The sequence below is a fragment of the Balearica regulorum genome, chromosome 1, assembly GCF_011004875.1.
Source record: "Balearica regulorum gibbericeps isolate bBalReg1 chromosome 1, bBalReg1.pri, whole genome shotgun sequence".
Lineage (NCBI taxonomy): Eukaryota > Metazoa > Chordata > Aves > Gruiformes > Gruidae > Balearica > Balearica regulorum.
In genome coordinates this window covers 160,575,151-160,602,939 of record NC_046184.1, presented here as the reverse complement: position 1 = coordinate 160,602,939, position 27,789 = coordinate 160,575,151, and the positions used below count along the sequence as shown (strand labels likewise).

Here is a 27,789-nt window from a genome sequence, read left to right as displayed (position 1 = left end):
CATGCACAATAAACTGATGCTGCCAGAGAGATTTACATATTGTATTTGGTAAATAAAACTGATACTTCATTTGGCAAATAAATCAACCATTGGTCAATGCAATACATCAAGTGAATCTGGCAGGGGATATTTGTGCAGAGTAACAGTCCTCACCCCAGGAGTTTTAAACACTTGGCACACTGTCAGTTATCCACCACCCACGAGACCCACACACATATTTCATGCTGTTTGGCTCATCTCAAAGCAGCACTTACATTGGTAATTGCTCGGTGCAATTTTCATGTGTGGCATGGATATGTGCACAGACTACAGTATTTTACTGGAAGACTTTCCAGTTGTGCAAAATCATTGCTTGGGGTTCATTCCATAGGAAAAAAAAAAAAAGTCTGGTTTCAGAGAGGTTTCCTTGGAAAATTTGGCTTATCTCAAAAACAGTCCTTGAGGTAAAGGCCCTTTTCAGTAGGGAATCATTATGAGAGAAAATTATTTAGCCATGTTTGTTCATAATTTAGAAGCTCAATTAAGCAACCCCATAATCTGTCTCACTTTTGTAAGAAAACCCTTTTTCTGATTCTTCTCCAAACCTATTTGTGCTATTTCTCTCTTCTGGGAGTGCTCAGGTGTTCCCCAGTTAGGTGAAGAACTGGACATTGCTTGCGTGTCCTGAGAATCGAGTGAGCCCAGAGCTCCTGGGCAACCTTCAGCTGCTCCATTCACATTGCCTCCACTCTGCTGCATGACTTACACTGGCCATGACACGTGAGTGGTCCGATCCAGCTGTGGCTCTGTTTGTCCTGCACAAGGCCGCCTCACTGAAGGCCCTTTTTTTCCAGAGCCTCGATGGTTGCGTCTGTCTTTCTCTTAGCAGGAAAGTTGTTCCTCCCCATCATGAAGACCCTCGGGCAACAGCGACTTGTGCCTGCAGCTCTCGCTGTGCAAGGAATAGCATCCCCCATAGATAACATGGTAACGTGGACCCTCTGCAGGCATAGGCGGTTCCAGGACAATGCAGAATTTCTCTCTGTGAGCTCCCAAAGTCCGCTCTGCCAACCCTGAAGGAGGCCAGTTGTCATCAGACCAGCCATGCACTAGAAACAAGTGGGCAGACTCCTGACAATCACAGGCACCGCAAGGAAGATGGTGACATTGCTGGACAGAAGAGCGAGCCGGCTCTACGGGCTCTGAGTGGCTTTGGCATGGAAATAAATCTCACACAGCATAAGAGGTCTAGAAGCAGAGACGAACCAAATCATAGCATGGAAGCTGCTCCTGCTGTGTATGCTGCATGTGTGCAAGAGGCAATGCTAATGGCCCTCAGAGCGTGATCACCTGAATCTAGACGGGTGGTGGTCCCAGAGGCTGCGCACATTTCTTAAAATGGGCTAATACTCAAGATGATTCACAGCCAACATTTTCTCCGCCTAAAACATCAAGACATTTGCTCTTAGTCAAAGCAACCACACCTTGCAACGTCATGTCTTCAAAAGCTGCTTGCTGCTGTCATAGAAATTAGAGACTGCTTTACCTGGGAAGTTCAACTATTATCTGCCACAAAAATCTTGCAGTCCTTGATTTAGCAGGAAAATAATTTTCTCCTTGCTAGATCCTCACACTTGTCTAGATCTAACGATTTAAAAAGTTCTTGAAACATACACTTCACAAGCAGATGCTTTCATTGGACAACTCATTTGCACTGCAGCATGTAAACGACTTGTAAGACATGTGGGAGCACTACTCAGTATAACCAAGGCAGAACTGCTGGTTGCCTGGAGAATGTTACGTACTAAGCAGGATGCTGTTGGCTCAGCATGCTGGTTTTTTGCCTAACATTACCAAGGATAAGCAGAGGTCTATTTGAATTCATAATCTATTTTGGGGAAAGAGTGTTTCCTTCTGGGAAATAACTTCAGGATACCCTCCAGGTGATATTTTCTGTAACTGATAAACAAACCAACTCATTATGTTAAATTTTTTCCCATTAAAAACAAAAATTGTCATATTGAGTCCAGCTTACAATCCTTCTAACCTGGCACCCTCTCTGTAATGAGAAGCAAACCCAGACATTTCATGGGAAGTCAGCAGGTTGGAAGGAACTCTCAAACTTCTATTTTTAATAGCTGGAGAAAGGCATCTGCCCTAGTGCCTCCAGTTTAATATCTCAGATGCTTTGTCATCACTCATTGATAGATATTCCAGATGGGCATGTGGCAGATGCTTGATATTAGAGGACGATGCGCCCAGTGTAAGGAGGCATGCCTTACCACACAGGAGCAAAGCATGCAGGGGAGAAGGCAGGATTGAGGACCTTGGGACTCACAGGAGGAACCCTAATACAATTCTAAGTTTTCACCTGCCACCTTCATCACTGAATTTTCCCAGGGGTACTTCATTATGATTTTCTTCTTCTGGATCTTTTTTGTTATTTTCCAAAACAGAATTATATCCTCCCAAGGAAAGCACATTTATTTATGACTATGGCACCAAAGCAGGCCAAATATAGCAAGAGTCATGAAAAGGTTCTCTTTCTGTCCCTTTTTCCAAACAACCTACTTTCCAAGCTAGGCATGGGTTGCCTAGGAAAACTTCTACAATTATAACACATCCAGGACCTGAAATGTGGACCGTAGCAGACAAAAGCAGTGACTGAAATGTGCCCAGCATCCAAATAACAAGCACAGAAAACACAGAGGTAAACCATCACACATCCACTTTTTCTATAGTTTTTCTCTTTATATTGCATTATATGCCTAAGGGGAAAAATCTAGGGCAGATCCAGCTGGTCCAGTGTGTCATTGATTTCCTTTGAGAATTTCTAAGAACAACAGAATGTGTCTGTCCCTACATTTCTGAAGTACTTGCATCAGTAAGTTAAAAAAAAAAAAAGGTAATCTGAGGAAAAAGAAAAACAAGGAAAAATCCTGTAGGAGACTTTTCTGCAAATTTATCATGCTTTCCTGCAGATAATTTTTATTCCATTTTACTACATTGATCTTAAAGAAAAAACATGTTCATCCTATTTTTTCCAATAATTTTATTTGACCATTGCCATGGTTGGATGTTAGGAACAACAGAAATGCTGTGAAAAAAAATAATTGGACTCTATTTACCAAAATTCAGCATTTAAATACCCTGTCCCACAAAAAACTTTCATTAGATAAATATGATCTTCCTTGAAAGATCTTTATTTACCCATAATGAGATTCTTTCAAAATCAAGCAAATATTGCTCTGGTAAGGTTAACCAGAGGTATAGAGATTTCTAAACCTTTTGTTTAGATGGCCATTACTGTTTGCCAGTATTTATTACCTGCAATATAGCTTACTTGAAAGAGATAAACCATCCATCAATGGGACATGCCCCTTTGGCAGTTGTTTTATCAACTGTTCCAAGCATCATCCTTTTTCATTAACTGTTTCATCAAACATCTGTCTGTCTTTCATCTTCTTCTTAGAAAAAAACCTCCACAGCAAACTACCATTGACACATCACCGCTTGCAGTGGATGATATTATGCGAGTTTTTTACGGTTTGCATTATCCTTTTCAATCTCCCCCACAAAAAGAAGGTGAGAAAAAGGTAGTATATTTTACTGAACCATATGAAAAAAAGTCCAACATGTATTTTCAGGCACCCAGCCCTTCAACACATTGGTTACAAAAAAAAGTCTTTGTACTATTTAAAATTACTTACATATTATAGCAAAATATGTAAATGTTAGAACCATATAACAAGAGATTACGACTAAACAACATATTCCTGTTGCTGTAGAAACTCAGCTTGTTTTTTTCTGCTACACTAGTAAGAAGCAATTGACATGCAAACTAATACCTTGGCACCTTGACATTTGGGGCTAATTAAGGTGTAAGGCACAACAAAGAGATATTTGAAATGGTTTTCTTAAAAAAATACAATAAAAAATGTTTTCAGGTAGAGCTGGAGGAGGAATAGATGTTATAAAGGACAGAAACAACCATTAGCATAGAGAGAAGAGACACTGTACATTTCTTGCCAAAGAGCACATGTGATCCAGCAATATATTGTTCAAATTCTGATATTATCTCTTCAGTTTGACTGAAGTGGCAAATGTTGTGCCCTGTCTTTGGCATAAAAAAGAATCACAGACTCTGAACAAATGAATTCAATGAGAGCACAAAGAATACATACGCCTGAACTACAGATAGCTTATGTGAGATTTGTTTGATGAAAGAGAGCTAGAAAGGCAATGTTAGGAAGCTAAAAGAGACAAGAAGAAAAATAAAGTACTTTCTAGACTTCTAAGATAAGTTTGGTATTCAGGGCAATTAAAACTAAATTAAATCTAAACTAGATTAAACTGAAACTCTTTGGAGTTCAATATGTCTTGCAGACTGTTCTCAGTCTCCATCCCTACTTAAAAAAAAAAATCAAATCTTCTTTTAATTAAAGAACTTGACCTTCATTCTTCTTCGGGAACAACTTTCAGTTTCTAAGGGATAATGAAAAACAAGTGAGTGGAACCAACGCCACTTCATACTCTATGTCTAACAGACTCCAGGAGCCACAGGCAAGAATGGAATGTAATGGCTGGAAGATGTCAGAATTATATGAGATGACACAGCTATGTATCTTATAAATGAAAAGGTAATTAAAGCATGATACAAAATCAGCTGAGACCCCATTAGTTTTTTAATTTTATTGAACTCTAAAACCTGTACTAAATTTTTCCATGTTTGTATCAACCACTTTTATTTTGATTTCAAGCAGAACAGTTAGGCATTTCCAAGAACGCGACTAAAGGACGGTATTTTGGTTTGCCCACATTAAAAAATCCTTACAAGTTTTTCTTTGAGGCATGCCTGCTTGGAAGGCCTTGAAATTTGCACTAGGGAATTTTTAAATCAATTATATGACATAAACTGTCTCTGGAAAAAGCCATTTTAACTTAGCACACTTTCAAAATATTGCTCAACCTTAAAAAAAAGTTACAATTCATACACGCTGAATAGAGACTTGCTATGACTTTTTCAAGAAAATTGCTCCAAAATGTTGATTAGAGGGACAATCCTATAGGCCACTGTGGAGCCAGATTTTTACTCTGCGAGAGCACATCTAAACCAGCTTTGCCCAGGTGAACAGCTGGAACCAATCTGTAGTACCTGAAGAGTGTAGAGACAGGTTCCAATACTCACTCACTGGAAAGCCAGGCCAGAGGGAAGACCATACCTTTACAATGTTCTGTCTTAATCTCATAAAATAGATTTTTTACTTTTTTTTAATAACAATCTAGAAAAATATTTAAGTTTACAAAGCTAAGGACTCAGGATTTGGAAAATACTAAAATGAAAGTTCCCTGTGCAAACACATTTCAGACCTTTTATCAACATTACAGCACAGTTACTTATATATGTGACCTCATATGATCAAAGAAGTTCAAGGGAAATTTTTGAAAAATATAGTCAGAAGATTTTTTTCCTTTCATTTAGCCCATGTGTAAAGATATGTAATATTTCATATAACTCTCAACAGTGTAATTTGTGTTTGTAATATCTGTCATGGTAATTGCTGATTACTTCTAGCTTTTCCTTTTAAATGCATCCTCCCAGTTCCCTAATTCTAGGTTAGAGTCTTTCCTGTGATAAGCACATTCAATTTTCATCAAAGGGAATGGAAATGCCACATACACAACTTGTAATCTGCACTGTGTTTGCTACTTTCCTCTGATCACATGAGGTGATGTTTCCACAGCAATGATCACCTCCGCTCCAGGAAGCCATGCTTCTGTTAGAGCAACCCAAAAGTACATCGGTGGTTTTGCCACTCTATCACTTGACCAAATCGTACCAAATTTTCTACCTGTCTTGTGTCAATATGTCCTTCCATCTGCTTACCAAAGATTATGACTAACTGATTGAATTTCAGGTCTTTCCCCCCCGCCATATGGATTATTTAATAGTTTCTTTACATTGAGTCATATTTTCATGTTTTTCTTAATCTCTTATTAATACCTTTTAAATTTGCAATTAACTTTTTTTTTTAATCCAAAGATCTGAAAATGTTCTTTCAGAGGTGTGTTGAAACAGGTTGACAGTAGCTAAACTTTTCTAAAGGTGTGACATGCAATATATTATATGCAAAAAATTATCAAGTCATTTATGAGATAAACCATAGAATAAATGAAATTTGACATTCAACATGTTTTGGGCATGTAAATCTTAGTAATTTGGAAATGCACTGTGTTATAATTATGCACTTACAGAATATGCTTCCTTCCAGTAGATTTCCCAATTATAAGCCGACTAAGATGCCAAACCAATTAATGCTCTGCCTAATTCACAAACAATTGAAAATTTGATTCTTGCTGAAAGATCTATTTTTCTATCAATATAGCAAAATGGGTTGAATTTTGACTATTTAGCAATTTCTTTTCTCCCACACATAGGGAAGCTGGAAGGAGAAAAGAAGTTGTGCAACAGTAAGGCAGAATCAATCTGGGGGGTTGTGCAGGAACTACAGCTGAATTCTGGCAAGCTGGCCTAGATATAGTAGTAGTGCATTTCCACAATGGTTTTCATGATTTTACATTATCTCTGAATAATACCTGATGAAATGTCAAACCTAAAGTACAGCTGACAGCAAAGAGGCTGCCAAGGTACCGTCTTGATACAGCAGGCAGTTTTCGGCTTTTTCAGTAGGAAAAGCAAAATTTTTGGCAGGAGCTCAGCAGGTATTCCATGGTATCTTGTTCATTGCCTCAGAAAAAAAAAAAAAATCACTTTACTTTCATTCTGTGTGCTTATAAAATATGCTATACAATAAAAAGGATAGCGAGTAACTAATAGAAATGTATGAAAATGGTTGTGAATCTGCCTATTCCTGCGCAGCCTGGCAAGATGCTTTGAGCACAGAACGCTTGCCAAAGAAATAAAATATGTAATCAGACCTGCCAACATTCACTCATTCAAAACTACATTCTTTCATACTGAATTCATTTTAAGGTTGTCAAGTTTTGCCCTCTAGGGATAAAGGACATTTACTGTGGATATTATGACACATTGACAAAAATTTCACTGCTACTCATTCCCTGGGGACCCTGAATTTGTGATTGAGGAAATGGTGTTTCATCTAATAGCCCACACAATGGCAATGTATTCATTTTGGCGTAATTCTGTTCATGTCCATATCTTGCTTTTAAAAAACAATGCTCCCTTTCTATGCCAAGAAAAGTGTCATCCACAGACCTGCATCTTAAGCACCAGCAAGGTCGTTTTTTACTGTAGTCTAGGCTAAACACAGGGAGGGTCAGAAAGTTTCTTTACCCTGCCCAGCACCTTTGTGACAAGGCTCTGTTCAGACCAATTGGTCAGATGGATGCTTTTGACAATCTGCCCTAATAAAAGCAACAATACCACTGAAGCCATCTATAAATCTCCAATAATAATTGAATTCAATTCCAAGAAAGGAACTCTATGAATGACCAATTTTTGTTTGATTTTTGGTACAAGCTAATCCCTTATGTCTTCAAGTTAGTTTCTTAGAGAGTAGTTACATTTCTCACCACCTTTGCTGTTATCAACAAAAACTGATTTATATTTTCATACTTTATCCAGTGTTTTCAATACAAACACCATGGTTTTTGCATTCTTCCCAACCTCTGTGTTGTCAATACATCAAATCATGCAGTCCTACAAACACTTGTTTCCCAAGTATCGGAAAGGTGCCTCCTAAATTAAAAAAATCATATGGTCCTGTCTTGAACTCAAAGGCCTACATTCATGATGAATACATCTGACTGTTTTTCCAGTGGGATTTGCATGTGCAGGTTAGTGAAGTTCAGCAGGTTGTAGCACTTGGTACTACAGCTCAGCCTGCTCAGTAAATTATCCACCTTGTCTTATGATACAGCAGGCACAGCCTCAGTGTAGTATTATCTGTAATCCACACAAAACCCTTCTCTACTACTTCTTTCACTTTATCACTCTTCAGTAAAATGACCAGTGGGAAGAGTCCTATCTGAGTAGCCACTTATCTCCACAGGTTATGCCAGTCCAGTACACTTCATTCTGCGCTGTCTGGTGGTCTCTGGTAAGGTTAGCATGAACTCTTTTATCAGGTATACCGGTCTGTCAGAAAATACTCCCAGACATATATAGAAGTCCCTGTGAGTTCTGCTTTCTGGGCGGAGCAAAATTCCCTCAGTCTAATGTCCTGTAAAGGATATTTGACTTTCAGTGAGTAAATCTGGCAGGGAAGAAGTCTGGGATGCCTCTTCCCAGCTCCACATAATGTTCAGAGCTTCTTCACAGATACAGTAGCTTTTCAAATCTGTAGTGTGTAGGGTCTGCCATATAACCTACGTGTGAAGCTTCCCTGTCTTGTCATTAAGCTCATTAACCATTCCAATGGTTTCAGAACGTTCCCGCTCAAGAACTTTGGATGTCATTAATGGCTGATGGCAATTCTCCAGATTCCCAGCATGCTCACCACCCTAGTACTCCTCTTGGCTAGGCAGAGTTGTGTCACCCCCATCAAGCCCAGCTGTGCCTTCCCAATACAGACAACCAGCAGGAAGCCACAGGTCAGGGCTGCTTGGAGTAGAGTTGAAAGAGCAGCATCTCCGTCAGCAGCCTTTTTAGCTACAGGCATCCCACACCCCCGTGCTTTGGGCATGGGAACTGACCACTGTGCCCTTCTTGAGCTCTGAATACAAGAAACAGATAAACTAAGAATTTATGAAGACTGTAGTCCACTACAGATGCTCATAACCGACAGGCTTGCACTTCTTTGCCTTACCCCAAATTTTGGCCAGAACAATTCTTAGACACTGCGTCCTCCTAGCAGATAGCTTGTTCTGCCAAGATGGCTTTGGCCAGCCCCCGCTAGAGCATAGCTTGCCACTGACTTCCACTTACTCCATTTTGTTGACTTTTGCTGGAAATCTGCCTTCATGCACTTTTTAAACTCTTCTTTGGCACCTCAGGCTATCATGGCTGCATTTTTGTGATATGTAGAGGATATGGAATCCATACGGACCATCAACAGGCACTTTAAACGTATCGTAGATCTCATATGTTAGAGCTGACATGTGAAGGACTCTGGACACAGTTGGCCTGTTACTATGCTGAGTAACTAGGTTTGGATTTATTTTGTTTTATCTTCTTTTCTTTATCTTCCTTTTTTCTACTCTCCCTTCACCTCATTCTTTGCTTCTGAAGGTTGTAATAAATACACGTCAAACCCTTCACCTGTAAGTCAGCATCAGAAAGTATTTTACAAGAGTCTGAGACACCTTTCCTCATTTTGTCTGGTATCCCACATCTCCTAATACTCTGTCAGAAGCCTTAGAGCATTCCTCAGGTATAATAAAATCATTGCTTCCCAGCTCTTCCTCTCTTTATAATCCATTCATTAGCAGAGTTGTCAAGTTTAACAGATACTTCAATAAAGCTTCCACTTTTTGAAGACCTGAATTTCCAATTTCTCAATCTGAGTTTTAAAATGTCAATAAAGTTTCTTCGGATGAACTACAGTTCAACACACTCCTTGAGTCCTAACACCTGTTAGAAGAGGTCAAGGTAGTCCTTTTGATCTCTGCTATTTAACGAACATCTTCCTTTCTTTCAAAACACATGGAATAGATTTTAGTACTTTGTACTGTCTTTTTTTTTTTAATTGAGACAGACTGCAGAAGTTGGGCAATATCCAGCAACACCAACATTGCTGCTGACTGCTTTATGGCTGTATCTGTTTGACCTCTCCTCAGGTACTTGTTCAAGCCATCTTTGATGCTGATGATACCTGGTTCTTCAGCATAGTTTCTGGCTGCTTCCCAGGTGAGAACAAGTACCTGACATGGCAGACTCTCTGATCACATTGCATTAGTGACATTTTGAATTACTTGGGACTCTTTCCGATACCTTAAACTATTTTTTACCTATGGTGAAGTTTTTAATCTGCTTTCACCAGCTCTGTTTACGATTTGAAAGCTGAACAGCATTGATCTGCTGGGTTTACCAGCAGGTTCTTCTCAACCCGGTGCAGATGCTTCCTTTCACGCTTTAAACACCATGGCTAAATGTATTCAAATGCATTCCTAGAGCATTATATTACCTGAGTTTAACCATCATTATACACACCGGAATGGGAACACACACACACACACACACGTAGAGTCTCTTGCTAGGCTTGCTCTAACAAATTGCATTGGGTTGTTTCTGCCTTCCCCTCACAAGGGTGCTCTGGCTGACTCTGACTGTCAACACTGGTACTCCAAAGATGGTTTGGCAACTGGTTTTTAGGTCTTAGGCAAATTATTGATTTCATTTGCCTAGCTGTTTCTCAAAGACAACTACACAGTTTTTATGTAACAACTCGCTCCCTGCATCCACAGATGGAAAAAACAGCACAGGCAAGAAAACAATCTTCCATATCGTGCAGTTTACATTCTCTCCGCAACTCCTATCAGATACTGCATTATTTAGGTAATAATCCTACCACAGATTTATGGTGAAATCACCATTAAGACAAGTTAAGATGAAAGCAAATACATTTGTTCATTTACACATGGAAAGCAGACAGCAATATTACTAAATGCAATGTTACGGGCACTAGAAAGGCAGAAAATTGTGCTTACTTCAAGATCACATCCAAAGGCCCTCCAGAACCTGTGACAGGCTGTAAATGCCTAATCCACATAGCTTGGGTCTGAGGACATTTACAGAAGAGCACTTCACACTAGAAAGCACGCTCGCTTTCGTAATTCATCTTCACTTTTGCTCCTTCCAAGCCTTCAGACAGCTTAAAATCATTCTCTAGCTCTGCCTCCTATTCTTTCTTAATTCAGTCAAGAAGACATTTCTATCTTTTTCCCACCAGGTCGCTGGCTGCTCCCTTTTGCTTTTAAAGTGCTGGCACCCCCTGGGCAGAGCCCAGCTGCAATGCCTACCCAGACAGGACACATTCGGCCAGCCTCTGCCTCAGGGCTGAGCCCCAAACAGCTCATTAGGTTACCCCGAGGCAGAAAGCCCTCCATCAGTGAGCGGGGCAACGTTCAAAGCCTCTCACCGTGCACGTTATGAACCTTATATCCCCTGTGAGCACATGGATTCCTAATTACTTTTATTCAACAACAATTCTTGGGATTCGTGAATGTGGCGTACTATTGACAGTTGTTTGAGATTTGACATAGCTTTGACCAAATCATCTGAAGGTGAAAATACACACGGAGGTACGTGAGGGATACTGGACACATCTGAAGCAGAGCTAGATGAGGACCCATATAAATGTATACAAAGCAGGCCAACGCGTTGGATACTACAACTTTTTGCCTTACACCCGTATGTGCACCTGCCGCGCGACCCTTAGCGTGCCCCTGTCCCACAAGCGTGCCGCGTGCTGGGTTCTCCCGCGTTGTGTGACCCCACGATGACTGTTACTCCACACACACCTCAGCAAACTGCCGCTCGGCAAACAGCCGAGACCGGGTAGAGTCACTGCCCTCGGTGCCTTTACCCGCCCTGTGAGGTAACACGCAAGCTCCCACCCCGCCCCCCAGCAGGGCTCCGATACCTGGGGGGGTCACAGACACCTCTCCCGCCGCCCTCGGGGTGGGGGGGGTGAAGGAGCACGCAGGGGGCGGAGCAGCATGACGTCACCAAGCAGGAGAGGGAGACGGCGGCACCCCGCGAGGAGACGCCTTGCAATCTCCCGCGCTTTCCCTCCCTTCCCCCACTGCCCTGCCCCAGCTCGGCGTCCCGGCGCAGCCCCTCCCCTCCCTTCCCGCACCGCCCGACCGCGCCTCTGACCAATCCCGCTGAGACTGCCAGGGCCGTCCACCAATGAGAGTGCCTTTTGGGTCGTTTCCCCGCCTCTGCTTCCCACCTCCGGCCCGGAGGCGCACCAATGAGAAAAGAGGAGACAAACCCCCATTCAGAGACGGTTGTTCAGACGCTCTCTACTACCCCCTCCTCTCCTCGAGTCTCCAGGACGTCAGAGAAGGCAGGCCAATCGAGGGAGAAGTCCCGTGCGTCGCAGCCAATGGGAGCGCTCGAGAGCGCGGCTGGCGCGGCCGGCCCCAGGGGGGAGCCGGGAGCAGAGCGCGGAGGCTCCGCCCCCCTTCCCTCCGCTGGCGGCGAGGCCGGCTTTCCCCCTCCCCGCCTCCCTGTCCCCGCCCGGCCTCGCTCTCTTTCCCTTTCGCAGCAATGGCGGCGACGGCGGAGCAGGAGCAGCAGCAGTTCTACCTTCTCCTGGGCAACCTGCTCAGCCCAGACAATGCGGTCCGCAAGCAGGCCGAGGTAACGGGTCCGCCTCGCCCCGGCCCCGGGCGCCTAGCCGGCCTGTTAGACCTCCCAGACCTTGCCGGAGGGAGGCGGCGGCGAGTGGGGGGGGGGGGCAAGGGAGGCGGCGGGGCCGGGCCGAGCCCCACGTGTGAGGCAGCGGCACCAGCTGCCGGCGGGGCGGCCCGGCCTTTCCCCGCTGTCGGCGCCGACTCTCCAACGGGGAGCCGGGCGGTTGCGGCGTTTCTCCCCGCGGGGGTGGGGGGCCGCTCCCGGCCGTTGGCGAGGGAGAGGGCTCCGGCCGCTGGTGCGCGCCCGTGCGCGCCCGTGCGCGTGGGGTCTCACTCTCCCCAGCCCCGGCGGCCCCGCGTGTCTGGCACCGCCTCGTGTCCGCGGGGCCCGCGCGCATTCCCCCCGGAGCTGTTTCTGCCCGTTGCCCGTGGCGAGACGGGGCTGACTACGCCCGGGCTGGCCGGCGTGACGGAACGCGCGGCCCCAGTTCCTTTTGGAGAGGGCAGGCCGAGCCGGCGGCGGGTGGTGGAGCCGGCTCTCGCTGGCTCGGGAGCGGAGGAAGGGGGCCCCAAAGGAGGTCGGGGCGGGTGTCGGTCCTTGATGGGTGTGGGGCTCGGAGCGGCGTGATTGAAGCTCCGCAGGGCCCGGGGTGGGGGTGGGGGGTGGCTGCACTTGTAGCATCGCTTCTGCGCTCCGAAGCGGCTCTCGCAGAGGGTCGGTGCCCCCCCCCCCCCCCCCCCCCCCCCCCCCCCCCCCCCCCCCCCCCCCCCCCCCCCCCCCCCCCCCCCCCCCCGGCACTCCGCCTGGGCTGGGGCAGGAGCGGGGCCGCAGCCGCCCCCCAGCCCGCCGAGTACCTCTTCTCTTTCCACACAGTAGTTTGGTTTTTAACTTCGGCATGGGCCGTGTATTCAAGTGTTTCATCATCTAAGAAATATTTCACTAAAAGAAGCGTTTTCAATATACTGAGTTTGTCTGCTATCAGCAAAAACTTTTCAGATGTGTTATTTCAGCTGAAATTCTTTGTGGTGGCTAAGCCACGTTAATTCTTTCTCTCTGTCATGCTTAAGACTCCATTGTCAAGCCTAGTGGGGAATCTCTCCCATTGAATTAAATACTAGCGTCTAGGTTTAGCATGAATTCCGACTGCATGGCTGCGTTGGGTCTTTTATCGCTCTCATCACTTCAGCGGTCAGCAGAGTTCAGCGCATTGTTTGGTGAAGAATAAAAAGTATTATTGTTCCTGATGCTGCAGTGGAAATTCCTGAAATATAATTTGGAAATGAGAAGGAGGGGCAACGTATTTTTAGAAAGCTAGCGAAGTTCACTATTGATTACCACAGACACTTTCTAGAGAAGCAGCAAGAATTATTCCCACATTCCTGAACACAGAGGTGGAATGGAGGCCATTCCCCAGGAGCTGAATTTCTTTCTCTTCTCAACTCACTGTGTGTAACATAAGAACACTTCTCACAACTTTTTGAACTTTATTAAAATTGTAACAAAGCAATTTATTGGACAGCTGTGTCGTAATACTTGTGAAATAAAACATTCTTGGAAAAGAAGTCTGAAACTTAGATTCTTACAACTGGCGTATTCTGTCAGAAACTGGCTGGGAACCGAGTTGGAGGGTTTTTAATCTTCTTAGATACATATGCACTATGGTCAATCAGAATAAGAAACCTTAATTGTCATGATAGATTGCTGAGCTTTTCAAGTCCATTAGTTTCATATACAAATACAAGCAAGTAGTATAATTTTTACTTGTTTAACTGCACTGAATCTGGCATCGATTTCTGCATATTTGCAAGGTACATTGCAAGTATTTTTATGGTTTAGGATCATTCAGAGTGGAAGGGTCCTCAGGAGGTCTGTAGTATACTCTCCTGCTCAAAGCAGTGTCAGCTATCAGGTCAGACCAGGTCACTCGGGGCTTTGTCCCATTGAGTCTTGAAAGCCTCCAAGAATGGAGACTGCACAAGCTCTCTAGGCAACCCGCTCTTGCTCCACTGTCCTCATTAGAGCAGAGGTCTGAACCTCTATCTAGTCTAAAACTCTCTCTTTTTTTTTTTTCTTCCAATTTATGCCTGTTGTGTCTCATTCTTCCACCATGCATGGCTGTGAAGAACCAAGCTCGGTCTTCATGGTGGGGTAATGAGCTTGTACCTAGAAACACACATCTGTGTCTCTACAGTAGCTAGATTGACTTTTTTTTGAGTTGTCTATTTCTGGAAGTAAGATTTCTTTGGATGAAAGTATTGCAGAGACTTTAAAATATCTGCTTACTGAAATCATACAGGACTCATGTTTGATCTTAAACATCTGCATAGTCCCATCAGGTTTTTTAAAGCGTGCTTACTATTGGAAGTCAATATTGAATGCTATAGGGATTCAGATAACTGCAGGTCGATTGAATAGCAGGTTTTCATTTGTGCCCAATGAAAACCAGTGGGAATGAGAAATGGATAGACAGGGAACTGAAGAAGACAGAATTGGGTTATCTCTAATAGGTCTGATCATTGAAATTAGGATGAAGGATGTTATGTTGAAGACTAGACTTGATGGAGATGTAGAATCATACACTGTTTGGGTGGGGGGTGTAGTGAAAGCTGTAAAAGCTCAGCTTTTACAGGAAGGAGGGGGAGGAAAGTAATTACCTAAAACTTGTTTTTATTTAAGTATTTATGTATATGGATCTATGTATGTGTTAGTACACTCATAACTTCTGACCAATTTGCTGAAACCTGGTTCATTCATTTTTATCTCCCATTGAAAATTACTGGAATATTGTCTGTTGACTGCAGAAGCCTGTCTTTCTCTTACTTGTGTGTCTGTCTTCTGATAGAGAAGCTCTGATATACTTTGTCTTGGTGATTTTGTGCTCTTTTTTAGAATATATTTTGCAGGTTTGGAAAACCTTGAGTACTAAGTGTAAATAATAGTGTAAATAATAGATTTGCTTGTGTGTGTTCTGAAAGTTAGACATGCTGTGTGAGAAATGTGTACCTCTGGATAAGGTAGCTGGAGAACTAATCATGAACTAAACGAATACAGTGAAGATGTAGCAGGATCCAGGTATGTAGTTAGGGCGTAGCCAAGGCTGGTAGTAAGATGAGTGGAGCCAGCAAAGTGCTCCTCCACCAGCACAGGGGAAGGTTCTGGGTTTGGCCATACATTCCTCTTGCCTACCTTGCCCTGCTGCTTTTTAGCATCCTCTGAATCCCATTTACTGAATGGACAGGACTATGCCAATGAACAACTGGATAGGTTGCTGCCATTTCTAGTGAGTTTAAAGAACTCAAAATTTTATTACTATCAGAATTGGCATGACGAAAGCCAGCTTTTACAGTGTCCATGAAAGCATAGCTTCAGGTCCATGCTGGCCCTGTGTGTAGGGAACCTTCTTGTTTTGGTATTTGTCTTTATATTTGTAGATAATAGTGCAGGATAAATAATCATTCATGGTAATGCTTAATCTGAGAAGACTTTCTATTCTGACCCTAAACCTCATTTAATTTTGCATTCTCCATGAAATGATTATATTAGATGTGGGGATTCATTGGGGATTCAGAGTCTCATTGACTGTGAGCATATATTAGTAACTAGAGAAAATATAAAGTAAAAATTGACTCCGTGAATGAGGTCTACCAGGAAACAGATGCAGAAAGTGGAGGAAGATTGTGTCTAACAGTAAATGTGTGATGGGGAAACTAGTTTATTGAAAATAGCAGGTATACTGTCAAGGTTTGTAAATTTGCTAGAGAATTAGAAAGAGCTGCTGCAATGGAAAGAATGGGAAGCAGGCAGGCACGGAACTGATCAAAATGAACCTGGGCTTTGTGTAGTAGGCTTGTTCCTTGAGTTCAGTATGGGATAGTGAATATCTGGAAAGGGTGGAGTAATTTATCTCCAAGATTGTGTCCACAGAACTAACTCTCCCAGAGTTAGTAAGTATAGAACTATTTCTGAATGTTTCAGGTGGTTGCTCTTCAGCTTATAATTCCCCTGCTATTACCTGCATAGGTTTAGTATATTAGAAACAAGCATTTAGAGTTTTAAAATGCTCATGTATACCATGTTTTGGATAACAAAAGTTATTTTGCTGTGTGCTCATTCTAGCTTCTAAATATCAATCTAACTTAAAAAGCCATAGTGGATGAACTGCATACCAGAAGTGTGTAAGACAATGTAACTGAACTTCTCGTTAAACTTCCCATTTTATTAAGAGGGTTTCCCTAAGAGGGAGACTAAATAGTCTCTCTTTCTAAAATTCAGACAGGAGTTTAAAAATGAAAAGTTCTTGTTCAAAACGTGTAGTTGAGATGTGCAACTGCAACATGACATTGTAAAGGCCATAAAAAATTCAAATAAAGAACTGTACAAATTTTTGGACTATACATTTGACAGTGGTTATTAACCTGTTGGTCATAGTTCAGTCTTGAGCTTCTAAAGTTCTTAATCCTTTGATGTGATAGAAGCTACGATGGATTCCCAGGAGGATACTTGTTCCATATATGTTACATTTCCAGGAGGGTATGTGTTCTGTTTATGTTGTATTTCTTAATTTGCCTTGTAAGTGGCCAGTAATGCATATGTAGATCATTCCAATATGGCAGGTCTTATTAGGTAACTGAGACTTTACTCATTATTTTGAAACAGGTCAGAAATTTTTATTTTGATAGGTTTAATTTTTTTGCTATGTTATTTTCTATTAACTGGATGGATACTGAAGTTATTTTAAAAGGAAAAACAATTCATATTAGTGCTTAACACATGCTTTCTAGTAATTGCTTACAATAAGTTGCATCCCTTTTTATGCAGGAGACATATGAGAATATTCCAGGTCAATCCAAGATCACCTTCCTCCTACAAGCAATCAGGAATACTGCTGCTGCTGAGGAGGTATGTCTCAATTATCTTTGAATTCTGCTGATTTTTGAAAGGAACTTGGAGGAGAGGGGAAGAAATCGGTGCCGGTCATTTTGGGATAAATGAACGAGTGGGGCATTAACTGAATCATCTTAATTTACTGCAGTTTGTAGAGGGACCACTCATCTAGTTTGTTGCATGTCAAGTTCATTAACTGAGACTTTTTGATGTAGGATATTTAGTTTCAAAGGTAGTCATTCATAAGTGACAGCTTAGTTCTCCATTGTTTTCTGGTTGTGTGTTTTGCTTAATAAATGTGTTCTACCCTTGAAATGTGTAACTAATATATGACTGTTACTGTGATGTTCTTTCAAGTTACAGTTGAGAAATGCTTTCCATTTTGGGGTCCGGTGTCTCAATGTGTTAAACTTATGTACCATCTAAACTTCTTGTGTTTGTCAAATCAGAATTGGGGGGAGATAGGTAGCAGTTGTTTTGCATATTTTATTCAGATGGTTTTTGTATTTTGTCCTATTTAGGGAGGATATGGTCATTAAGTCATCTAGCAGGGTTATAGAATGAATGGAGAACAGTCTAAGCACTATATAAAACTTCCCTGTGAGCAGACAGTAAGTGTGCCTTTTAATTATTCCTTAATTTTGTAAAGGCTCACACACTTAAGCAATCAGGTGTAGTATTTATTGGTAAAACTATTATTCACTTGGATATGCAAAGTGAAGAACTACTAAGCTTTCAAGATATTACAAACTTCAGAGTCACTTAAAAGTAAAAACATTTGACTTTTTCAAATCTAGAGTTTTACTGAACAACGGAAGGATGTAGCATGTAGAATTTCTGAACAATATAAGGAGAGTATAAGTGTGCTGTTTTGCTCTGCGTAATGATCTCTTCTGGTAGATTGTATTCAGTTTAGAGGTAGATGCTATTTGTGCTTTTTAATGCTAAGTAAGTATCAACTTACTAATACTGATGCTTATCTACCTACAAAACAGTGTTCTTCTGACAGAATCCTTCAATATTATACTAGCAACTGGTTGCATAAGAGTTGTGTAGTTTTCCCTCCTGCCCCTCTGAGATGTTTCAAATGACAGAAAGCTGTAGAGCAGTCTCTCCTGTATTTAAATTTGCCATGGAAGGTAAGAACTACTGCTGTCCCTTTTCTCATCAGAATAGTATCATATATAATAATCAGAATAAACAGACAATACTAGACCTAGAAGTTGTAGCTGCATTGCACATGCTTCTGGTTTGAATACATTTGATAAGTTTGAGTTGACAACTACAAAGTCATGCTTGTGTAAGTAAATACTTGTTCCTTGTATTTACTGATTTTATTCCCTTTACGTTAGTTAAGGAAATAGCCCAGTCTAAAACTTTTTCAGAATCTTGCTTGCCAATGACTTGGCTTCCAACTTACTCGAGTGCAAATAAACTTTTCACCTGTAGAAGATACTCTTACCAAAGATATCGGTGGTTAACATTTGTAGAATAACTGAACATTTATCTCCACCAATGGATAAAGAAAGGTTTAAATGTTAGCTCATAACTTAAGTAGAAGTTAGGTGCTGGACTCAAAAAATCAGATTAATAAAACCTGCCAACAACCTATCTTCCCTGTAAATCCAAATACATAGTAGCCTAATTAGAGCCTAAGTAAAGACATCCCCATGCTTGATCTAAGCATTGCATATAAATATGCAGGAAAGCATTCTATGAGCGTTCAGTATGGTGCTGCTATCAACAGCTAGGCATTTTGTGTCTGCATGTGTTTTATGTAGATCCAAATGTGGGATAGAATAGTGCATGTGTCACTAGTGGATAGGGCTTTAGGCCCAGTGTATGTCCTCTGAGCATGTTGAATGTACTGGCACCACTGAACACAAGCTGCTGGAAGAAGCCATAGAACTTTAAAGATCCCTTGCCCAGGCTATGGGAAAGCGAGATTCGGATCCCTCTTCATCCTGAAGCCTCTGTATTGCTTTACCCCCTCCCAGGAAAACAGGCTGAAGAAAATACTCCATCCTGTTTGCAGGAGCTGGGTTGCTGTGTTGTAGAGGATACAAGATTCACAGGACTATTTAGACAGCAGTTGGGGGAATCCTGACTCTGCAACCTAGGAACTTTGGCATTTAAATGGAGAAATGGGGATTCAGATCCTGCTCCCAGGACCCTTTGCATTTGACATGGAAAAAAACATTAAGCTAGATCAGTTTGTTTTTAAAAAGAGTTATTTCTGTATAACATGTTTTCTCCTAACCAAACACCTAAGCTGTGGAAATAATCACCTTTTCCCTCTGTTCTTGTTTCATACTCTCCTGATAGCAGAGTAACACTGTTCACAGAAGTGGAGGGAAACATCTGACTTAGCAGTTAGAACACTTACGTGCCGCATGATACGTGAGTTTGTACACCTCAGGCTGAGGAGAGGCTTGAACCCAGGTCTCCAACTTCCTGAATGTGTAGTCTCACTGTTTGGAAGTTAGGACTCTACTTCTTCCTATGCAACTGCATTTTAAAGGGTTGAACAGAAAGGTGGTATATATTCACAATTTGATGATCTTTATTCTCAGGATGTGTCTCAGGTGTTAGAAGCTGTTCCTTTGCAGTTTTGATTTATCACGTAAATCTTAGAGAGAAACACAAGTTCTACATTTTCTCCTGCATTTGTTTTCTTCCTGGTTAAGTCTAGATTGGCAGTTGTCAATTGTGTCCTAATTTACAGTTGACTAATTTTGAGCCCTGTGAATTGCAATAACAAATGCTGTGTAAAACTGTGTTTCTGCTGTACTCACAGTCCTCTAAGACGGCTCTGACCTTTCCCTTCCCCCTCTCCATATTGTCACATGAAGGGGTTGCATTTCTTGGTCTGAACACTACTGCTGTGGGCAGCTTCCTGTTCAGCATTTGGAGGGGAAGGCAGGCAGCCCATGGACTTCTGACGCACCACAGTTCTGCCTTTGAGTTGTATGCAGATCTTAGGCACTGCGTGGTTTGAATTCCACATTGGGCTGGATCCCCAAATGAGGTTGTGCAAGTCCATCTTTGGACCATGTCCTAAATATTGATTGCTTCCATCCATGCTTGTTTTCCTCCTTGAGGATGTAAAAGAAATAGTGAAACAAAAGTAAAAATCATTGTGACTGTGCTACACAAGATGGTCAGTCTTTTTCTTACAAAATGTGCAGGATTACCTGGACACTTTGAATGCCATTGGAGAATATGGTATCCCAGATTTCTGTTCGTAAGTTTTCTGCTGCAAGTTGGTTTTCTTCTTGTGCCTTGTTTCCATCATCTGTAAAATCCTACAACATTTTTAAAGCACTGTAAATTCTGTTAAGAAGTGGTATGTTGAAATTTGAGTTATGTTAATACCTTTGACGTTACAGTTGTATGTGAACACCTCAGTAATTTAGACATGCAGAAGAATCCAGTGCTAGGAGAGAATTCTGCTTTTTTTAATGCTTCATTGGTAGATGGAAGTTGTTCTTTGGGGATGTACACTTTATGTTGTTCCTGTTCTCATTAAAAGCTACAGCTGTTAAATTGCAGGATTTTAAAATGCTTGTTTGGGTACATATCTTGTAATACTTAAATGTAAAAGAGGCTTTGGTCTGTGAAAAATACATACTTTCTTCCTTAACGCAGAAGAAACAGCCCCAGAGCTGCCATTAATCCAGCCATGTTTGTCATAATTAAATTGACAATGGTAATTTTCATATATAGGTGGATATCTGCTGAGGAAAATATGCCATTTATTATTAGAAGTCAATTGCTGCTTTGTCATGCCTTCAAACATTTGAATTTGCTTTAGGGAATTTGGGAATTTTTTTTCTAAGGTAGTAACAATAACCAGGAGCTAATTCATATAGTGCTGGTCTTGTGCCTTTCTGTATGCCTTGCTACTTGTGGTTTTTACTTTGCAATTAGTCTGTGTTTGTCAGTCGTCTAATATTTTAAATTAAACTCTTCAGAGTAGAAATTCTTATCTTTGAGACTACATGCTTTATGAAAACAAGCTCTATACCCTATCTGGCCACCTATTATTACTTCAGGAAAGGAATGAAGATAATGTGAGTGCAGTCATTATCAGATGTCAGAGAATATGCACAGAAACACGGTGCCCTGAGTAAGGGAAGACATTGCATCAGAGTTTGTGCCTTGTTTAGTCCCAGCAAACTTGGTCCCCAGTCAATGTTTCTTGTATGTAAGTTAACCGTACTAACGAGGAGAAATTTAATCTTTCACAGTATTGGTGCTTCTAGGAATGGGAGAAGGAAAGATGCCATTATATTGCGGTGCCATTACATTGTGGTACCATTAAAGTTTTTGGACACATTGTTAATGGGATTTCCAGAGGCAGTGGGGAAAGAATCTTTCTCTTTCCTAACTCACTCACATTCCCCATGTGACAACCTGTTGCTAGAGAACCTTGATTTATGATGGGAGCTACAGCACAGGTGGGCACTGTGACCCTCTTTGTTCACCTGCTGTCTTCCTTAGATCTACTAGGGAAGATCTGCTAATCCTATATATGGCTTTGGTCCACTCTGGAGCTGTTGAGGAGGTTGAGATAGGAATGATTGGGAGTAAGGTCCAATTCTAGTCCTTCCCTTCTGCTAGTCTAGAGACAAACTGTGTGTACTACTCTTTAGCTGTATAGGCGAGACCTGGATAGATTGGAACAAGGCACGGTGAATCTGGAGGCTGCAGAACATAACAAGAATGGTGTCTTGGGTGATGTTCTAGGAATACTCGATTTTTACAGGGTATGTTAGAAGTTGAGACTTTGAAGCAGTTTGTGTTTCTCATCTATAGGTTATGCTATAGCAATATAGTTGAGAGATCTTTTGGAAATTGGACTTTGTTAGTTATGCTGCTCATTGAACATTTTTTAATTCCAAAGGCTGTTCCAAATGAAACTGGTTTTTATTCAAGTACACGTTAAATAAGAATCTTAGGAAAAAAATTGAGTGTGTGTTGCATTGGATTGTTTTTTTGTGAGGATTTAACATCTGTAAGGTTTTTTTACATGTGTTATACTTTGGAAGTTTGGGGAGTGGTTTGTCCTTCTAGAAACATTGTTTAATGAGCATCCTATTTATTAAATTATTCAGAGTGCATCATGTGTCTGTTTGCCTTTACTGCATGTGTTGGTCTATTCATTTTGAATTACTCAGCCATGTTTTTTCTTCTAGTTCTTGTATAATTGTAAATACATACAGCTATGTAAATGATACTGTTGTAAAATTGCTGTATGCAAGCAGGAAGCATAGAAGATTGTAATATGTGGTATTGAGGTTCCTATCCTCAAGTTCAAGTTTAAAGAAAAATGTTTCATCATAGGTCTGCAAAAAGCTGAAATGTTCGGGAAGGTTTTTTTGGTGTGTGTGTTTGTTTGTTTTGTTGTTGTTTATTTTGTTCAGAGTAGAGTTTTATTTGCCAATAAATTTATTTGCCAGGTTCCTGAATCTTTAGCATTAAGTTTGATTGTTTGAGAAAGTGAAGGAGGGTTTAGAGGTTAAATGTCCAACAAAGTTGTCCCATTAAGTCACCTGTTAATCCAAAACAAACCATCTGGACTGTAATTATCCTAGTGGGCCATGTAAAATAGAAAGATGACATGTTTTAAGCGTCTTTCAGTAATGCAGCTAAGTTTTTAACTTGCCACAAAATATGTCCAAGGTTCAGCTCCAGAGGAAAAAAACCTGAATACCTCAGTGGATTTCATGATTATTTCTTTGAAGAGCTGTAATTGTCAGAAACATGGTTGTAAGCTGATGTACTATGTTTTTACTTACTATCATAATTGTCATCTGTGGCTTGAGAGGTATTCCATTCACCAAACGAGTCTACACAGTGAAAACTGATCATTTTGGAAGCATGATGTCAGTCGTCTTTCCTCATAAGAACATGGTATCATATCTAAACACTTTAACATACATAATTTCTCATTCAATAGGCTAGACAAATGGCAGCTGTCCTTCTGCGACGTCTTTTGTCTTCTGCTTTTGAAGAAGTTTATCCAGCTCTTTCACCTGATGATCAGACCTCTATCAAAAGTGGATTGCTCTTGATTATTCAGTTGGAAACACAATCCAGTATGAGGAAAAAAATCTGTGACATCGTTGCTGAATTGGCCAGGAACTTAATAGGTACTTTATATAAGCTGATATCATAGTAAAATGTTTATGTATTGATAGTAGTTGTATTTTTATCTCTTGTTCTCTAGTCTTGTGTAGGCGTTTGCACATGATATACTAACTGATTTCGTGGTTTAAAAGAAAACCTAATATTTGTTTACATTATCCTTGATAAGATAAAAATAAGATTCCTTAATTCTTCTTTTTAAATTACTTGAGTTTAAGTGAGATTGTATTAAGGTTTAGAAATCCAATTTTGTTTAAATTCTTGTGAAAGTTATGCTGAACATCTGCATCAATTTCTTTTTTGAGTGCTATTATATAACAGTAGAGATCATTATCTGTTTCTGAGTGCCTTTAGATTTAACATTTTAGCCATATTTTACACTGTGACTTGGACACATCTTCAGATCAGTTTTTTTGAAATAAATTTTAGTAGTGATGACTGGTTGCCCTGCACAACTGAGATCTAACCATTCTTAAGTTTGCTTATCCTACAACTTTGTTGTGTTTAATCTAGATGAAGATGGCAACAACCAGTGGCCAGAAGTTCTGAAATTCTTATTTGACTCTGTCAGCTCTCAGAACGTGGGCCTGCGTGAGGCTGCTCTACATATTTTCTGGTAAGCTTTCAGACTTTGCTACGTTTTTGCAGGTTAGCCAAACCATGTCCATAAAAATGTAAGAAAAACTGTCATAACTTGATTAACAAGCAATCATATATATTTCATTTATTCTGTTGTATTGTGGTTTACTTAACTCCTACATGTACAGTTACAATCTGTAGTTTAAACAATGGGTAGGTTTAAAATAATAGTTAAGGTTAAACTATGTGAATTTTTTATGAATGTTTTGGTCTTTTCTTATTCTTAGGAATTTTCCTGGGATTTTTGGGAATCAGCAGCAACACTATTTGGAGGTCATTAAGAGAATGCTGGTTCAGTGTATGCAAGATCAAGAGCATCCATCAGTAAGGCCTTCATGATCTTTTTTTTTTAATATGCCCTCAGCATAAAAACTTAGTGTTACTCAACATAAAGGTTAAACCATAGATTCCAACCAGAGAGTTGCATCACCTGAAACTGATGCACATCTGGAGTTTTGACTATGTCTGCTAGGCCCAGACTCTTCCCAAGTAGTTATGCTTGGAGAAACTTGGTTGTAGTGAGCCAAAGCAGTGCCAGGGGTTTTAGCCAGCAGCACAAGGGGTCAGAAACTCCTTGTTAAGCTCTCCTGGCCCTTGTATTTAACGGTATAGATACATAGCATCTTTACGTGTAGTAGTATCTGTACACAGTACGTCTCAGAACTCTGAATGTATGACAGTTCCTTGAACTGTTTGTGCATGCTTTGCTGTAAGGGCGTGTTAGCCAGCTTTGCTTTTCTGGAAGGCTTCAGACTTACTGATTTGTGCAGAGAATTGTACTTTGAAAATGTTTCTCTTGTGGAAAATGCTGGGCCAGGATAGGAAACCCTGCTGTGGTATATGGGTTCAGTTTGCTGCTCCCCCATGGATTACTTTTTCTGACCTTTGAAAGTCAACTGAGTAGCATTTTCTAAAGTACCACAAGTCATGCCTTTAAAGAAGCATGTTTTAAACACTTAGATCATGCTTCTTGAAAAATGACACTTGGACACTTGCATACACATTTGAAATTGGGATGGAAGTTGAAAACAATAGGGTTTTCTTTCTTTCTTCTTTCATTAAAAAAAAAAACCACAACCCAAAACACCAAAACAAAAAAACCCAAAGCAAACAAAAACAAAACTAGAGAATACTTGCCACCTTGTAATATGATAAACTTTTTTGTATCCTGGAGGACATAGATGCTGAAGGTCTTTGTTATCACTTTCCCTTAACTTGAAGTAAGATGTAAAAGCTCATGTTAAAAACTAATTGCTATATCTGTTAGGAAAATGTAAAAGGGATATGATAATACAAAATATAGTCTCATAATAGGCCTAATGTTAAAATAAAGGCATGTTTCATTACCAGTTCTTCACGTTTCTTTCTCCAATCTTGCCTGTCTTCTAGATCAAGACACTGTCTGCTAGAGCTGCAGCTGCATTTGTGCTTGCTAATGAGCACAATCTTCCCCTTCTTAAACATTTTGCAGACTTGCTACCTGGAATCTTGCAGGTAAGAAACCACACAAGAAATGCTTAATGTGCCGTTACTGTTCATATAGACTATATCCAAATGTAAATTATTGGTCTGCAACTTTGTGTGGCATATGAATTATTGCTGAGACCTGGATTAACTATATCTTAGTTAGCCTGACATCAGTCACCAGCAAGATACAGTGGAAATTCATAAGGAATTATGTAAACACAAGCTAATTGATAGTGTTTTAAGGAAAATAGTTCAATGCGTATTAATTTATACAGTGTTACCTAGATAAAGGAGTTAAAATTCTTTGTAAGGTATTTCACTCAAAATCATACAGCTTTTAAATTAATCATGATATTGAAATATATTTTAAATATGGGCTACCCTGAGATTTCAAGGGTAATTCATTGACCCATGATATCCTGCATCTTTTCAGTTTAGAGGAAAACAGAATTACTCTGAACAAAGATTCCCAGAGTAACAGCAACAGTGTGGACAAAGGATCTTTATTGTTTGATAAATTAGGAACTTGCAATCAGAATGCCTTTTTAAGCATCATATAATTTCTGAGTCTGGATTAGATCTCTCTTAGGACGGATGAATTGGAGCAAAAGTTGGAATTCTAATAGAAGGTTGTTTACTTTTGGGGGGTAGCCTATTGTAAACCAAACCAGAAACAGAAATGGTTTGAGCTCTGAAGGACGACAATTTCACAGTACAGTTCCCTTTCTATATTAAGAAAAAAGTGGAAAAAACTAAGTACCTGTGATAACAGTGGTAGTGAACTCTTGGTGATTTTAAATTAGACTACATTTAGGTTAAAGACTGACTTCTTGCTACAGTCAGTACAGCAGGTTCTTGTTGACAGTGTAAGCTATAAACCTTGTCTGCGTATGCTTTGTGGCAAGCTGAAGAAAAATTGTGCCAAGTTTACTGGCTTCTGCAACTGATGGGATTCTGCTTGATCTTAAATGGAAACTCAGAGGAATTTATTAAAATCAACTGAACTTGAAAATGGGCTTTAGTGTGTTCAAGATAAGTATTTTGATATTGAATGCACTATTTATTGGTTAGTCCTTGTCTGAGACTTTGGCAATGACAATTGTATTGTTCAAAAATTGTAACTGTCTGAGAGGACCTTGGCTACTGAGTATGGTTTGAGTGGGAGTGAGGCAGGATTTATGGTGGGCATGCTATTGGTCTTGATGTTTGGCAATTAAATACTATGCTGTTTTTAGACTTCAGACTAATAGCCCACTTTGTGTGATATAAGTTTCAACGCTGCTATTTTAGGCTGTAAAAATACTTGTACTTGGCTTGTGTTTTCAAGCTTTATTTTGCAAATATAAAGCACAGAACTATGCTATGAAATCTGACTTTTTAAAGTATTTATTGCGAGAAGGACTGCGTTTTCTGGCTGTGGTAACACAAGATGGATATGAAGATCTGAGTTTATAAATAGGAGATGGGATGTGTTAGAATAGTGGTGAGTGACCTTTGGAGACAGTTGGATACTTTTTTTGTTGCTGTTGAAGTTCATTTTGTTGAAATATGGGCATGGTAAAGCTAAAAATAAAATTCTGACTTAACAATTCAGTCCTTTCAGTACAAGTTCTATAATGGTTATGCTTGAAGTTGAACTTTCAGAACTAGTAGTTGAAACTTGTATCCAGATTTATCTTGCAGTGGAGGTAAAAGCAGCTGGAACTTGAACTGTCTTCTGTGGTTGTTGGTGTTCAATACTATAGAAAAGTGTCTCTGCCTTTTAGGGCTCACTCTGCATTTTGAACATCTTTTTTCAGAAACCTACTCTTGCTTTAAAAAAACCTGTCAAAGTTGTAATGGGAGTTTTACAGAAACTTCCAGAAAATTACATTATCATTTGCCAGAATCAGAGGATGAGTGGTAACTATTAGTCCAAAAGGCCTTAACCAAGATAGATTTTATTTTTTTTATTCCTCCCCCTCCCCCGAACATTTCTGATGCTAGAAGATGCTGCTTCTATGTTAAAAGTGTGGGCTGTTTGAGTGGCATTATTAGAAGTGTGGGATTCTAGACTTAAGTATTAAAAAGCGTCTAAACTATTCACTTTAAAAAAATGTTTCAACATTAGGAAGACATCAAATACTTTGTTAATGAAAATTCAAAACCCCAAAAGTGTGTTTAAAGACTGTTTTTTCTTTGGAGGTTTGGGTTTTCTTGTCCTCCTTCTAGAAGAGTTTTAACACCGTTGAATAACTGTGTGTTGTTTTGGTACCAGAGTATCGACCTGGTCAGTTAAAAGTAAGTTTAAAATTACTTTTCAGAATGTAGCAGTGGGTTAGGAAAGATACTTGTAAAAAGCTTGATTTCTTTTTCTCTTTACTGTGTCCTGTGACTGAAGGCTGAAA

General features: G+C 40.5%; 1 protein-coding gene across 1 annotated transcript in view; it reads left to right on the top strand.

The window, feature by feature from the left end:
* The first annotated feature begins 12,055 nt into the window (after positions 1-12,055).
* Positions 12,056-27,789, top strand: part of IPO5 (importin 5) — a 46,819-nt gene continuing 31,085 nt past the window's right edge. Inside the window, exons 1-6 of the mRNA XM_075741049.1 lie at positions 12,056-12,268; positions 17,081-17,161; positions 23,109-23,301; positions 23,810-23,912; positions 24,163-24,259; positions 25,325-25,429. Of these exons, the coding sequence (XP_075597164.1) occupies positions 12,176-12,268; positions 17,081-17,161; positions 23,109-23,301; positions 23,810-23,912; positions 24,163-24,259; positions 25,325-25,429 (672 nt within the window). The 5' untranslated portion in view covers positions 12,056-12,175. The remainder of the gene's footprint in view (positions 12,269-17,080; positions 17,162-23,108; positions 23,302-23,809; positions 23,913-24,162; positions 24,260-25,324; positions 25,430-27,789) is intronic.